The sequence below is a fragment of the Taeniopygia guttata genome, chromosome 1A, assembly GCF_048771995.1.
Source record: "Taeniopygia guttata chromosome 1A, bTaeGut7.mat, whole genome shotgun sequence".
NCBI lineage: Eukaryota > Metazoa > Chordata > Aves > Passeriformes > Estrildidae > Taeniopygia > Taeniopygia guttata.
In genome coordinates, this window is record NC_133025.1 from 4,075,281 (window position 1) to 4,091,581 (window position 16,301).

A 16,301-nucleotide genomic window follows, 5' to 3' on the forward strand; every position below is an offset into this window, starting at 1 on the left:
CATCAGTGGCTCTGTGTCAAGCAGCCTGTGCCAATTTGCACCAGCAAGGAGGCTTATTCCAGACTCAGATGTACATCTGAAGGGAAAAATAAGCTATAAACCCTTTGCTTCAGTTAAATGTGCCTGTGAGATACACAGAGTCTGTTTGAAGAAGACAGCTGGGATGATGTTTTATAGAATCACTGAATGGTCTGGGTTTGAAGGGACCTTAAAATTCATCCAGTTCCAAGCCCCAGAGGACCCTCTTTCACATTAAGTGGGTGTTAGGACATGGATGGCTTCAGGAAAGGGACTCCTCCATCCAAAATATTGTTTGGGTCCATGGGATCTCCTCTATCTGAGATGCTCTGCATCCTGAAAGACTTTTCCCTGGGTCAACAGGGAAAAGTCACACCCCAGACAAAGAGGGACATAAAGCTCAGGGTGGATATGTAGCATCCAAGTCGAGGGCAGGCAAAGCACAAGCTGCAGAAGTGATGTATAAAAACATCCTCATTTGATAGCAAGGGGACACACAGCCTGATTTGGGAGCAGCTACATATTCTCAGCATCATAACATAACAGCTTTGATACACAATCTAAGGCTGCACCCTTTACCAATCAAGGAGTTGCCTTAACTAGCTTCAGATGCTCAAAATTTAGGACAACCAGGCGTGTGTTCATTGGTTTCAACCCCCATGAGTGAAAAAATTAAGCTTAAAAAGATGTCATCTTACCTATGTTATATGTGTCTTAGCACCCTCTTTTCCCTACCCAATATAAAGAAAAAACAAATTTTCATGCAGAACTGCCTTGTGATGCCTGCACCATGGCAGGTGAATCTAATCCCTAATGTATAAAAAAAAAGGCCCACAGAATCTCTCCTTTGTAAGGTGGTTTACACTAGGTCTTTCACACAACATACACCTTCCTAGTCCAAATGTTCTCCCCTAAAGAAGTCACATGGGGATGTACCCCTGGCACAGTCTCCAGGCCTCAGGTCCTTAGGAAACTTATTTTTTGAGTTTGTGGTTTAATAGTCTCATCTCTGAGTTTCTTTAGAGCTCTTTGCTGCCAGCATCTCATCCTCACAACTCACTGCTGCTTCCCTGACTGCTCCAATACTCCTTTTGCAGAGCTTTAATTTGAAGTAGATCCCATAAGACCAGTCACCAGGGGCTTTTTTCTGTCTTCTTCCTCTCAGTTAGTATCTCATACACTTCATTAATTCATTGTGCCTCATGAATACATTGGATGGTTGGGCGAGAAGATCTTAAAGGTTTTTTCCAACCTTGACAATTCTGTGACTCCGTGTTAGGTGGACATCAAATGACCAGGGGTGGAACAACCAACATTCCTCCCTCCAGAAACTCCTCAGATTTCCACTCCTGACTGGCTACTGCAGGGCCTGACAGCTGGGTCAGAAGAGGGGATTAATGGAAGACCCCAGGAGCAGCGATCAGGAGAGGGTTTGGGCAAAACAAAAGAGTGCAGACCTGAAGGGTTTTTTCTCAGCAATCTCCTACAATGCTCAGCTTTAGGAGGTGTAAAGTAATGAAGACCTATTTAAGTCAATATAAGTCAGGAAAAAGATCTGGGCATTGAGTCCACTAATAAGAATGTTGACTAAAAAGTGAATGGCCAGAGAAATGAAAAGAAATAAAACAGCTATCAGATGAAAACAGGTAATAACAAGAGACAGAATTTTTAAAAGTTAAATCAAGGAGAGGGGAGAAGAAAAGTAAACAACTCCAGCAAATGAAGAGTTCAGTAACTAGTTTAGAGAAAGACAACTGAAAAAAATTAAAAGAAAGGGATGGGGGGAGGGAATCCCCAATCCAATCCATGGGAGAAGGAGAATGTACAACTGGATAAAAGGAGGAAAGAGTAGAAAGCAAATGGAATGAACAAAGAGGAAGCACAAATCTCCTCTGGGCCATTTCTATAATCACCAAACCTACACAGGCCAAGAGGGTTCACAGATGGTCAATGAAAAAGTTGTTTCTCTGTAAAATAAGAGTGGGTGATATTCATGCTCTCCAGCATTCACATCTAATTTAGAAGTGATGGGGTACATTGATTCCTACCTACCAGTGAAGAAAAACACACACTTTCAAAAAGCACTCAAGACCCAAGACCCAGACAAACTTGTGAACACGAGAATTGAACATGTTGGGGTCAACTCTCCTCATTAGGTGTGAGGGACAGAAGCCACATCAGAAACATCTTCCCAGAGGAGGGGAACTTAATACTCATGGAAAAACTTACACCCACAGCACAGAGAAAATGAGGCACAGAGCTGGACACGTTGTTAACCTACGCAGGAGAAGGTGGATCAAGCTGTGATCCCAGACTGGCTTAACTGCAGTCCCAATCCCTTTCCATTCGAGCTGATTTGAGCACTAAACTCAACCCTAAAGAGCTTCATCTCCAAGTTGTCATCTCCTGGTGTTTCATACGGTCTGACAGACTTGCAAAGACTTCAACTGAATTTATTTAATAAACAATACAGTTCACCTGACCCACTCTGATCCGAATTTCTGTGCCACAGCCAGAAACTACTGACAAAGCAATGTGAATGCTAGAAAAGAACAAAATATCTCAAAACATCAGTGAACATCCACGAAGGGAGACAAAATTTCAAGGAGGTTCTTTACCTGCAGGTGGGTCCATTCTGTATTTATTCTCTTGACACCAACCGACTGGTCGAAGTCTGCAATCCAAGTAAAACAACCACTGGTCATAGGATTCAGTCTCCTCCAATCCCACATAGCGAAGGCGTAATCTTCCTCCAACATTTTCAACCACACTAACTATCCAGTACTGAAAGGGATTCTGGGAATCCTGCAGCTCTATTAAGGAATCAACTGTAATGAGGTCTACAGGGTTTTTTCCTCGCAGAGGCTGTTTGAATAGAAGCAAAACTCCTTATTTTAAACTTTATTTGAAGACTTCTCAAGGAAACAGATGACAGCAGAAGATTATTTTTGTTTTTCACACCATCATCCAAGCGATCAGCAAACAGTCTGTTCTTCTTCTATTTTACCCAATGTCTTCCAAGTGCAAATTCAGAAGTAAAACAGAAAACAACAGTTGTGCTAATTTCTCAACCGACATCATCAACAACAACAGCAAAAAAAAAGAATAATAAAAGGTGGAACAGCTTGTAAGGCACATCCATTTAGAATGCTCCTGAACTACTCAAAGCCCAGTTGTATTGAAGGGTTTTAAACAAATTCTCATCGATTGCAGCTGATAAGAACCAACCACAGGACTGGACCCTAATATTTACCTAAAATGTGACTATTTTGTGCATGACCCAGAAACTTCACTCTGTGTACTGATCTCTGTCACCAAAGACCAGCTTTATCTTATTCCTACTGGCATGGAGAGCAAATTATCCCTCCCAGCCATGGATGCAGGAGTCTGTGGGGGTTATTCCAGAGCTCAAAGCCCACAGCAGGTTTGGATCCAAGCCCAAGGCACACAGGATTTGTTGGGTCAAGCCACCATGCCCAAGAAATCCCAGTGACTGAGGTTATTTGTTTCCACATGGTTATTTTCTGGGATCCTCATTTTACAGCCATTTACACATGTGTGTAACTTTCCAGCTGCAAGCACAGGCATTAAAAAACCATGAGATGCTCTGCAGAACAACCCCTTTAGGGCTCAGTGTTTTTGTTTTGTGGCTGTGAGCATCTCTGTGTTCTCAAGCTTTAACATAATGGTTAAATTTCTTATTTGTTATTAAATACAAGTTTGAATTCTTATGCAATGTCTCCGTTCCGGGGTTTTAAGAGCAGCATTAAAACGACCCCAAGACTAGGAAGGATTGGTCCCCAAAGGAGATGCTAAGCAAAATCAAAATACATCAAAAACAAAGACTTTTTTTTTTCCTATGTGTTTGTCCCACATTTACTTAATTAAACCATATAAACATCTCACATTACTTTTAAAAATATTAATTCTGTAAATCAAGAGTCAGTCCAGGATGGTTCTTTCTAACACTGGCTACGAAACAAGGAGAAAGCCTTATTTTTCAAAAAGTTATTTTTCCTACTGAATATTGAAAATACTGAAATTTTGAGATGCAATTGATTTTCATACATCTCTCTTAATCCAAAAAAGCAGACAAGAGCATGAGAATACAGTAAAAAAAGCAATTAAAATTAACAAAAAGGTTATCACATGTACAATTTTAAACAAATTTATGATTAATAGATATTTCTCAGAACAATATATTTGCCATAATAAGCTACTTTTCTACAGTGCAAGCTGCAAGCACCTGTATAATCTCTTCAAATATTATTTCATGGCAAAATGCGATGTCAAAATTCAATAATACAACAGAAATCCACTTTAATGTGGATTTTTTTCCCCTCTCATACAACTGCTTGCAACAAAATATTCTTTAATATGAAACGATGGTGTAATGATTTAACTTATTATAATAAATCCCTGGCTGTATCAAAGTGAATATTGCTTCCCTGATCCGTGTGCTAAATTTTAAGCCAATGGGCTGTCACTTACCCCATGAGAACCGAATGGTTAGGATTAATAATCGGCTTGCATGAAATATTAACATTTACCATAATGCAAGAACCCTTCACACGTTTAAAAAAAAAAATATTTTAAAAGTAGCACTACATACTGATTTAACAGTCTAACAACAATCTGCAGCACTCATGAACAGCAAATCTGTCAACAGGGGCCAACATACATTGCACGACACAGACAGCACTAAGCACATAAAACACCAGAAAAGGGTCAGAAACTGTTTCAAACCAACACAGGGGTTTTTTTTCTGCTTTTCTGCCTGGGGCTGCCTCTCTTCCCTGCCTGCAGAAAGGGGAGGATTGGCACACACCAGAGATGGGGGTTGGACACCAGCAGAATTCTGCATATGCCACCTGGGAGTAGTCCAGGAATGGGGAAGCAGCAGGCCTGAGGATGTGGATTATCTGGGGGCTGCAAGGCTGTTCTTCCCTCAGACTGGGGGGAAAAAAAGCACTAATGGTACAATATCAATATTAATTCTCTCTGCCAGGTCTGTTCATGCTGCATGTGGAAAAAGGATGCAGCTGTGGATGGTGGAAGTGGCCAGGGACAAAATGATCAAAAACAGTGCTTGGATGCACACAGGTTTCCACAAGCCAACGTGGGCACTTTCACAAATTCCTGTATGCCCCCACTTACAGAGGGACAAAGAATGAGGGGCTCCTGCAGGATCATTTGTCTCCTCTCCAAATTCCCCCACAGGAGAGCAGGGGGATGCAAAAGCTGCCCGTGGTTTCAAGGTGAGGCTGTGGGATTTTTGTCCAGGATCCCAAGGCACACTGAGGCTGTCCCAGGTGCAAGCCACCCCACGGATCTGCTGCACAGACTGGGCTCTTGGCCACAGATGGGTGCATTGAAAAATGAACCCTTCTTCTCTCCTGAGGCCACCCCACCCAACAACCTCCCTGCTAAATGTGACTGCTGGATTTAGGTGGAGGGAATGTCCTTGAGGGAGCACTTCCCATGTAAAGATAAATCCCCACTATCTACTAAACCCCCTCTCCAACCTGTGCCACAGAGTCACATAATGGCTTGGGTTGGAAGGGACCTTAAAGATCATCTAGTTCCAACCCCCTGCCACGAGCAGGGACACCTTCCACTAGACCAGACTGCTCCAAGCCCCATCCAGCCTGGTTTTGAACACTTCCAGGGATGGGGCAGAGATGGATTGGCAGCTCAGGTCACCAGTTTGATGGACCTAATGGGGCACTGAAGTGCTGAGCTCTCCCTTCTGGGGATCCCCTCCACGCTCTCCACCCCCCACCAGGCCTTTTTTGAGTTTGTAGAGAACTAAAAGGCAAAACCAACTCCCCGTGACTGGGTGAGAAGCAGAGCCAGCAGAGTCCAGGCACTGCTGCCATGGATTTTGGGGCAGGGCTGGCACACAGACACTGCAAGCACACAGCAGGAGGAGGAGGAGGAGGAGGAGGAACTGCAATCTAATACATACACCTTCCAGCAAATTCGCAGGGGCCGTCCTGGCGCCGGTCAGATCCTGGATGAGAAACTCTGTCCAGTCCATGTATTTCTCCTTGATTGCTGGGGAAGGGAAGAAAAGAAACGCTTAGCACAGCAGGCTGCAGCGACTTGCCACGTGTGTGTCACACAGTGCACCTGGTGTGTTTATTAAGAAGAAATTCTTCATTATTAGAGGCACAAGGCACTGGCACAGGCTGCCCAGAGAAGCTGTGGCTGCCCCATCCTTGGAAGTGTCCAAAGCCAGGCTGGATGGGGCTTGGAGAAACCTGGGATAGTGGAAGATGTCCCTGCACATGAGGTGATCTTTCATGTTCCTTCCAACCCAAACCATCCTGTGACTGAGTCATTTTGGAAACATCTCCTCGGGATTTACCAGCTCGAAAGTTTTGGATGCAACTGCAACTCAGACAAGGGAAAAAACTGGTTTGTGCTGTCCAGTTCTTTGGGCAACCTGTGCACACAGTTAAATCCCAAAAAAGGGGAAGGTGTTGCTCCACTGGGAGCCACTGACAGTGATTTACAACATCATTCTTATCATCCCCATCTCTCCCATTCAGAATTGGCCACTGCTTGTGTAACCACTCGTTTCCTGCTTATCACCTGGCCTCAGATGTGATTTATAAAGTCTCTCTGTATGTTCACTAATGACCTCTGGGAAAAAAAGAAGCTGTGCAAACTTTCGATTCCTTGACAGGAGACCAGAAACTCCAGGTGCTTTTCCAGTGAAGTAGAAAAATCAACCCTGAGAACATCATATATCAGCTGCTGAGTCAATACACCAGCAAGAAGAAAGACCTAAAGTCTTTCCCTTATCAGGAACTTCTGTTTCATTTAGGGAAAAAAAAAAAAGTAATTTCTGAGGTAAACACTGTGAACCAACGTTAATTTAGGATGTGTATGCAGTTTTATAAGATTTGAACTGAAATATATAAATTTTGCCTCTGGGATTCAAATTCTGGGTCAGTTCTTGTTCAAATCAGTGGACACATGAAGGCAATAATTCAGCATATCTCAGCTTGACAGACAGAGATGCCTCTTCAGATGCACTGTGCAGTTGCAATCAAAAATCCAGAAATTCGACTTTAATTCTGCCTGCCTGCAAATGAGAATAAAATTACATCTGAAACTGTTTTCTCTCCCCATTAATCTTACTTATGTGTGAGAATCATCAGGAATGCAGTTATATTGCTAACTAAGAAACACCTATAGAAGGGAAAAATCATAAGCATTTGAAAATTTAAACATTTCCCCTGAATAAACAACTAGATATGTTGTTTAAAGACCATTACCCCACGGTAATCCACAGGACTGGGCATGGATAAAGACACAAGCCATGCCCAGTGCACCTTATCTCACCCTCATTTCTGAGCTGTGCTCCTTCCCCAAAAGCCAGTTCTCCCAGCTTGAGCTATATATTCCATTTAGATATCTAAATTACTTTAAATATGCATTTAAATGTACTTAAAATTATCAAACCTTGCACTGCTGGACTTGAGCCTCCATAAAGTAGTGTTTGAACTTGCCTGGAACCATTCTAAGTCTTTTGCAGCACCGATTTTGCATGATTTCCAGAAGATTTATGACCTTTGCATTATTTAGGATGAAAGAACAGCCTGAGAAGAAATGGTTTTGATATGACACTTTCTCTCTCAGCACTCCTGCTGTGTGCACCTCATCAGTTCCTGTCCACCTACCTCAGGATAAAGAAAATAAGCTGGATTTTGGCTTCAGGGAGAGGACAGTAATTGTGGTAATGAATGAGGCTGGAGTCCCCCAAGCTCAGACTTCTGCCTCCCTGAGAACAGCACTGGCTGCAGCACAGAAAGGTGCAAGTTGAACTCAATTTTGGCTCATTCCCACAAAGTTGTCAGCCAAATCTCTGAATGCCAGAGCTTCACTACCAAGGAATGACAAATGTGATAAAAAGCACACACTTTGAACTTTCAAAGCTGGCAGGAGTGGGGCGGAGGGAGATGGGGGGAGAATAGGATTTTCAAAGTTGACAACAGATTAACAGATTTCAGGGGCTTCCACTTCCAGATGCCCAACTGGAGATGTCATAACGATGTCTGATTCACAGATCTGGCTGTCTGTCAGTCTCCCAGTGCCTTTCAGAGAGAAAAAAAAAAAAAAAATCCCCTGTCCTTTCTGAAAGACTTGCACCTCACAGTTTGACATCTAAATAAGCTCCTCTCCACATTCAGATCTGGATTAGAGGCTTCCCAAATCTGAAAGCCACAAGGTGACCTCTGTTTTCAGACTAAACAGGCTCAGCTGAAAAAAAAACTCTGAGCTATTCTCAGTTTCTAGGTGGTTTCAGAACCATCCTTCCCACACAAATCTAATTTCTAGGGTTTTCCTTTCTTATGCTTTTGTGGCATAGATAAAACGACTCTGAAAACCTCTGAGAGACAAGAAATGGCACTGGAAGTTGTAGAAACAGGAATTTGTACCTTCCTCTGTGCCTACAGAGCACCATCAGCCTTCTCAGTTTTACAGTTCAAGCCACCACAGAGCAAATATTAATTTTTAGTAGTAATGAAGTGAATCTGAATGATCACGGTATCTGCAAAAGCCTTTGAGGACTAAGCAAAATGTTAAACAAATATATTCAAACCAAGGAAAATTTGCTGGGTAAATGAGAATGGCTCTGAGTGCAATGCATGGGTGCCCAACCTCAGCTTCCCTCTCCAGAAATGCTGGTGCTCCTCTGGTGTATCAGACTCCTTCAGCACCTGGGGACTGAAGCAGTGAACTTTCCATCACTATTTCCCATTTTCCCCCATTAGCTACAGGAAAAGGCTTTACTGAACCTCTCCTGCAGCTGGATGGGCTTGGAGAACTCTATTTATTTTGGGTTTTTTTTAGCTGGCTGGCCAGCTGATGGAAAGGGAAGGTGGCCAGGCTAAAGAATCCTGCTCCATGGGGACCTAAACTCCACTAGTATTCCTGTTTTCAACACATTTTCCTGACTCACTGAATTAAATTAATTCAGTGAGTCAGGAGTGGTCCATGGGCTTCAGACACCTGAAAAAGATCCCACATTTCCCTCCCCAATTCCTGAGGAGCAGCTGTAGGGATACACCAGTTCCCAGACTCAGCAATGGGCTGGTGAAGGGTGAGCCACTCCCAACAGACCTCAGTGAAATTATCCACACTTGCAAAAGTGAAAAAAAACCCAAAAAAACAGGTCCTTGCAGCTCACTGTCTCCTTTCATGAAAAAATGATTATTTCAGAGCTCACCTTCTAGTTTGGCAATTATTACAGCAAATTCTTGAATGAGAAAGAAAAAAAACTCAGGTTATAAAATTGAGTACCCCTTCCAGAGACCCGAACTCCACACAAAAAATAGATCATATCCCTCAAATTCTTCCCACTTTTCTCTACTCGATTCACCTTGCCCACAGCTCTCTGACTGCCATTCCTCCCTCCCCTTCTGACCCACTGCCATTTCTTCACTTTTACTCCTTGCTCTCATTTTCCTAAGCTGTGTCTTGGGACTCCAGGCTGGCATCACCTGAGCTGGTCACAGGCTGATGTGCAAAGCCCCATTTTTATTTATCATCAGGTTTTTCCCATCAGCTGCTCAAGCTCAGCCTTTTCCCCTTGCTCTGTGCATGCTGACCATAAAAACAATTCCAAAAGCAGCTGGAAATGCTGGAGCAATGCACACCCCATCCCCTCCAAGCCCCCCAGAGCCAGGGCAGCAGCTTCTTTCCCTGCAACCCTGTAAATCTCTGTGCCCTGCCTCAGCCTCAGCACATAATGGGTTCAGATTTATCTGTCTCTCTAGAGAAATAAGAGATTAAAAGCACATTCGCAGTCCCATGACAGCACTGAGGCACAGGCACTTCATTCAGTGAATATGAGATACTATTATCACATTAGCAACTCTTGGGATTTTATCTCGTTTTCTAGTAGTTGCTGTTTTGCTGAGAGCCACTCCTCTCAGGTTTACATGGAAATTCTCATTTTCCTGTTGTTTTTTTTTTCCCAAAAACAAGACACTGCAAAGTGCAGGAAAATCCTTGAAATCTGAAAGGCCAACAAGACAATGGGAAGAATGTGGTAGGTTTTTTATTTTTCTTGACTGTTTTTGCCCCACCCCACCCCCCCCAGAGGAACCCACTTGATTGGCAAGAACAAGATTCAGGGATCTGAACTGCTGCGTTTGGTAAAATAAAGGAATGATAGCATAAATAACTTACAGGCATACAGCACCTAAAAATAAACTACTCCTTGGAAACACCTCAGCATGCCCCATGGATACAACAAGCAGTAATATCAAATTATGCTCATTTTTGTCCATACCTAAAAAAAAAAAACCAACAACCAAGAAACAACAAAACACTCTTCACGTTGTGTTTCTTTGTTTTTTTAATAACCCAGGATCACCAGCAACCTGTCGACACCTCTACTGGAAAATCCTCACTGGAAGCCATCAACCTCTAAACAGCAGAGTTTTAATTTTCTCATATGTGAAGAACAGCATCTTAAACAGCTTTATAAAATGGTTTAAGAACTTTCAGATTAATCTGCTAAGTGACAACACTCTCAGTATGGAAACTGTTTTTATCATTAAAAATTTAACTCTTTCATAGGACTGGAACAAAAAAAAAAATAGTTAACAAGGGGAATTATAGCTGGGCAGGACTCAGGCAATTCTTTTCTCTCCACTGTGAAATAAACTCAAATACCAGGATCTCATGAAAAGATTAATTTTCTAAACAAATATTCAGGATGTTCAAAATTTAATACAGATATACAGATTAGAAATACATATATATATATATACTAGATATAAAAATCAGACATACATTTAAAATACATTAAATTAAAGCTGCTGGTCCCAGAAGGAAATGCCCAGAGCCTGGAGAGAAGATCCCAGATCAGCAGGAGAGCACCTGAAGGGTAACACAAGGGAATTCCAGCCACTCCATCCAGCAGGGATCGTGACATTATAGTGGAGATCTGCTACAGGTCACCCAGCCAGCAAAACTAAGGCTGGACAGGGCTTGGAGCATCCAAAGTCTAGTGGAAGTGCCTCTGCCCATGGCAGGGAGGTGAAAAAAGATGATTTTTAAGGTCCCTTCCAACCCAAACCATTCTGTGACTCTGTGACAAGATATGCAGTTTTTTAAAAGCTAAACAGCATATTGCAAAACTATAGAAAGCTTACAATATTGACATTTTCTTTTAATTTTGAAGTTGTCACACATTCAATGCAATATTTATAAGTTACAAAAATATTAACACATAAATGTTGTAACTATGTTATAAAGGTCTAAATGATGGAGGCAAAATGAGATGTCTTTATATCAAAATAACATAGAATGCTAAAACAATTTGTTTAGACTTCACCCATCAAAACAATTTGTCAAAACTGACATGTTCTCACAAAATATTTCCATTTTGATAAAGCAGCATTTTGACAGGAAACGGTTGAATCCCCACATTTTCATTCGTCTTGCTGCACTATTTACATCCCTGTGAACCAGACTGGATGTGAAAACAGGAAGGGGGTTGAGTGCTGTCCCCAAGTAAAGGCTCAGGCTGTTTCTGAACCCTCCCCAAGACCTTCAGGGCTGGGAACATACTCCACTGCATACCCTACAAAGCCAGATCCCCTGGTAAGAATTTCCAAATTAAATCAAGTAAAATCTACATTAAAAAAAAAAAATTTACTTAGTGCTTTAATGACATTTTTTTAAATTACTATTTGCTTTGAATTCATTTGTGGGCTCCCTGAAAAAAAGCCAAATGGGGCTAAAGACATCTTCAAACAATTTCTTACTTAAAACTTCAAACAGTCTTCTGTTCTCACAGCAACAGAGTTCTGCGGTTTGAACTGGATCACAAAATAATGCAAACTCAGTTCAGAAAAGAAAAGAAAGTGCATCAAAAGCCACTGATCTGATTTCCTTGTGGTGCAGCCACAAATATCATGAGACCCCAACTTCAGAGCTCAGGCACTGCCTTCTATACACCTGTCTTGTATAAAGTATTCAAGGAAAATAATATATAGAGAGGATTTTCATGGAAACCAGAAATCATAAGCAACTGCCCATGAAGGAATGGAGGTGCTCAAAAGACATTTCTGGACCATCAGAACTCTGTGCTCCCACTCATGTGAATTTACAACAGGCTAAAGAAGAGATGCTGGAAGGAGGTGTGAAGTCTGTAGGAGAATGTGTAACTCTTGTATTCTCTGAGTAGATGATACTTTAAGCTGTTGACTGATCTGCTCACTGTTAATTATCTCACTTTCACAAAAATAAAACTGAGTAAGTGCAAACTTCAATTTAATGTTTAGCCCATGTGAGTTACTTAATTTAATAACAATATTCTGCAAGTTTTTAATATTTTCTTCAAGATATTTGATGCCCTCTGTTTTTTGAAGCTACTCAAACCGTCTTTATCTCATTTCTAAGAGAATATTAAATTGTAGTTTCTGTGGTCATGATTCAAGAAAGGGCCAACACAGACTTTAATCCTTGTACGTCCAACTCTGCATGAAAAATCACTCTTTGATTAGAAAAAGTACAGAGGAAAAAAAAAAAAACAGATAAAGGCATGAACACATGCTTTAGGTTCTCACCTGAACATCTCCCTTAGAGTTTTTTCTATTAAACTACACTGAATTTCAGTACAATGCAACTTTTATCCTTCCTGCTGCCATTCAGAGTTTCCAGAAATTAGCAGCTTATATCCTCTGGGTCAAAACAAGCAAGTTCATGAGCAAAAAGCTGCCTCAGTGTCCACAGGACACTTTGCTTCCCAACATCCTTTGAGCCCTTCACAGAGTGCACACCATTCCCCTGGGGTTTCTCTAGTCTTTAATTAACTGCTATCCTTTTCACAATAAAAAAGCAGCAGGTGGTTTGGGAGTTGCTTTTTCATTCCTTGAAGCTTGCACTGGCTACAGACTCCAGCCCAGCTGCAGGAACTGTGGGTGGAAGAGGTGGATGTAGGATGCTGTGGGAGAAAATCATCAGTGTATGCAGACAGGGTGACTGGGTGCTATTATACTGATTTTTTTTTTTTAATTATGTAAAATCTTGTAAAAATCCCCTCCATTAACTCACTGTAACTCAGGAAGCTGAACAAGACACTTTATCCTGAAGTGGTCACCACCACCAACTACTGAGGCACTCCCACGCAATAGGATCAGTTGTGTTCACCCCAAACACAATGTTATGGGTACAGACACACTCTGCTGACATCCCACTGCTGTGGCTTTCTGCTCCCATGTCCAAGTGTCCAAGACTGTGGGAATCCAGGGCTTCCCTCTGGCTGCCCTGGCAGGTCTGGAACCCCCCTGGACAGAGCCCCCAGAGACACTGTCTGTGATCTCTGTCCATGGAAAAGAGTTTTCAATCTTACAGGATGAATTACCAGCTCTGAGTGTTTGATATAAGTAATAATTAAGTGTGGCATGGGTGCAAAAGTAAAATTTTAGGATTCTAGATGAGGGGTCCAAAGGGGACAAGATGGAGGAAATTGGGTGTGCCTTGTCCTTTTTCTCCTTCTTCATGCCCTCCATGTTTCACTGTGGTGTTGGCATTTTTCTGTTGGTTCAGGCTGGGGACACACTGTTCAACGTAGGTGACAGATATTGGCACGTTATTGTAAATCCAGCACAGGTAGTTTGTGGTATTTAATGTTTGTACCATCCCACTGAGGGCAGAGCCCCACACGCTGCCCTGCAGGACAGAGCTGCGGCAGGGCAGCAGAACCTGTTAGAGATAAACAGAATAAACAACCTTGAAAACAGCACAGACCAATTATGGCTTCTTCTTTGGCAGCGGGGCAGAAAGACAGAGACTTTCTACAATCTTGGAATCATCAATACCTCGGATTCTGACACAAAATCAGAAGTAAAATTTGCCTCCTAAATCCCAAGAGCACAGCGTGCCACAAACCCAGACCAGCCTGCCCTGACTCTCCTGAGCACAACAGCCTCAGGGACCCAGCCAGCAGGAAATGATCTACTCACAAGTAAATCATTTTCAGAACTACTGAAAATGTGATTAATTACCTCCCTCCACTCAAAGTCAACACTTGGCTTGCACTGAAGCATTTAAAATAAAATTTTAGGAAAGGGATAAAAAAGAGAGGGGTGCTGCTAATGGGAAGGATCTCTGCTCTGTCTTGGTGGCGTTACTTATCAGCTGCAATCAGATTATGTAGATAAGGAAAAGCAGCAAATCCAACAGCTCCACTTGGCACTTGTCACATCCCTTTGTTTTAGAGCTTCACCCAGGTGGGATCAGCACCAGCCAGCCGGGAATCATCCAGACACAGCACTGCTCTCCTTCAGGATCTGGGAATGGGGAATGAGGGGGGAGAGATGCAGGTGGGACATGGCAAGAGGAGAGGGGAATTAATCTCTGATTTCCCACCCTTCACCTTGCAGGGATGCAACCAATTCATTCACCTTCAGCATAACAAGAAGTCACCTGTGGCTATCCAGTCTTAACAGTTGGAATTTAATGATGAAGCATTCAACTGTTTAAAGCATTTATAGCCAGGTTAATGGCTGGGTTCAATGATCTTTTCCAACCCAAATGATTCTATGATTTTTTTATTTATTTTTAGTGTTTTTAGACTGATTTCACCTGAAACATAATTCTGCAATGTTATCACCTGGACTAGGTAACAAAATACACCCTCACTAACACCCCCCAAAAACTGGGAGGGGAATGCAAAAATATCTGCTGGACACAACAATTTTTAAGTGGGTGTCCTGGTTTAGGGCAAATTTTGGGAGGAAACTTCTGAAGTGGTCTTTTCTACAAAGCAAATTCAAGCAGCCCCTTCCCCAACCAGTTCTGGAGGTAAACCTCCTTCAAGGAAAGTGGAAAAAAAACTGTATATGTAACAAGCAAAGTACTCACAAGCAAAAAAAATTTGATAATATTAAACAATGGAATCTCTCATTGTTTTGAAGAGAAGGCAAATTCAGAGAGTCCTTATTGTGGGGTGTAGCTCAGCTCACTCAGTCTTTTATCAGTCTCTCCTGTGCTGGAAAATGCCAAGTCCTGGGCCCCCAGTGGGTCACAGGTGTGAGCTCCTGATGTTTTTCTGGGTTTTCAGTCCAGAGCAGGCAGATCAGTTCCAAGAAGAAGAAAAGCCACAGTCTGGGGAACTTCTCTGCCTCAGCTAGCTAAAAACTAAGAGCAAAGGAGAGCTCCCTCCTGCTGTCTACACTGCAGACAACACAGTCTATGTGAAGGAAATCTGAAGCTTTTATCTCTATGTGTTTTAATACAGCCACCACTGCTTCTGCTTCTCCCCCCCTTGGCTCCCAAATCTGGTTTTAAAAGCACAGAACTCAATATCCAGCATAAGCAGAACAGACAATTGGGGATAAAAGCAGCATAAAGTCACCCTAGGACAGTGGGACAGTTATCTGCAGGCTGATTATTGTGATTTTGTTACAGAATCCAACGTGGCAAAAATGGCTGATTTTAGTCTCAATTACCTCTGTGATGAATTAGGAAAAAAACTGAGGTGTAACTACAGAGTCTGAGTGTTTCACCCAGAGTTAGTGGTTTGTGCTCCTCCAAAATTTCTTGCCTAAACAGAAACTGCACACTCTTTAAACAACAGCACTACCATTGCTCTCTGCCCCATTCAATTCTAGGAGCAAGGTAACTAAATTTCATTGCTACCAACAACAGTCTTAGAAACAAATTGGGACTGGCTGACTGAAATGATCTTGGATGCGTACACAGAGTTCCTGAAAGGCATTTCTGAGAGCCAGGCAATGCCTGGATTTTGAAAGCTCTGCACACACCACATAACCATAGGGGTTCTCCATCATTAGTATCAATGACCATTAGGGTGATGGCTCACTGTGAAAATGAGCATCCAAACCCTGCAGTTCCTGGCACTTAACCCCAAGCCTCCACGCACATTCCCTGATTATTTTTTCCTTCCGTGTGCATTAAGCACCGTGCCCAGGGCTCAGAAGAGATGGATCACGAGCACTGAGAGCTCCAGCTCCCAATCTCCAGACCCAGGAGTCTTAATGAAGGCCTTGTGAAATCAGCAGTTTGGGAGCTTTCAGGGAAAAGAGAGGGGGGGGACCTGGTATTGTGACTGTAATTTCAACATCAGTTTTTATCCCATAGAGATAAAAGAATAATAGCAATAACATCGTGAGAGCGCTGTTATCCGAGGAAAATCAGCATCTTAAACCAACGTGCTCAGAAGCAAAACCAGATCACAGAGCTCAGAGAAGGTTATGAATTCACCTGTATTGAGAAACAAGTACATACAC

The 16,301-nt window shown here is 42.3% G+C and overlaps 1 protein-coding gene across 5 annotated transcripts in view; it reads right to left on the reverse strand.

Moving 5' to 3' along the window:
• SFMBT2 (Scm like with four mbt domains 2) overlaps positions 1-16,301 on the reverse strand; it is a 105,050-nt gene that overhangs the window by 54,003 nt on the left and 34,746 nt on the right. For 4 of the 5 annotated variants that reach the window (XM_030290286.4, XM_072918660.1, XM_002189313.7 and 1 more), the window contains exons 5-6: positions 5,987-6,075; positions 2,637-2,883 (exon numbers count right to left, since the gene is read on the reverse strand). In XM_030290286.4, the coding sequence (XP_030146146.4) occupies positions 2,637-2,883; positions 5,987-6,075 (336 nt within the window). Of the gene's footprint in view, positions 1-2,636; positions 2,884-5,986; positions 6,077-16,301 lie in introns of those variants that run through there. The other variant, XM_041721086.2, reaches the window with a different exon arrangement.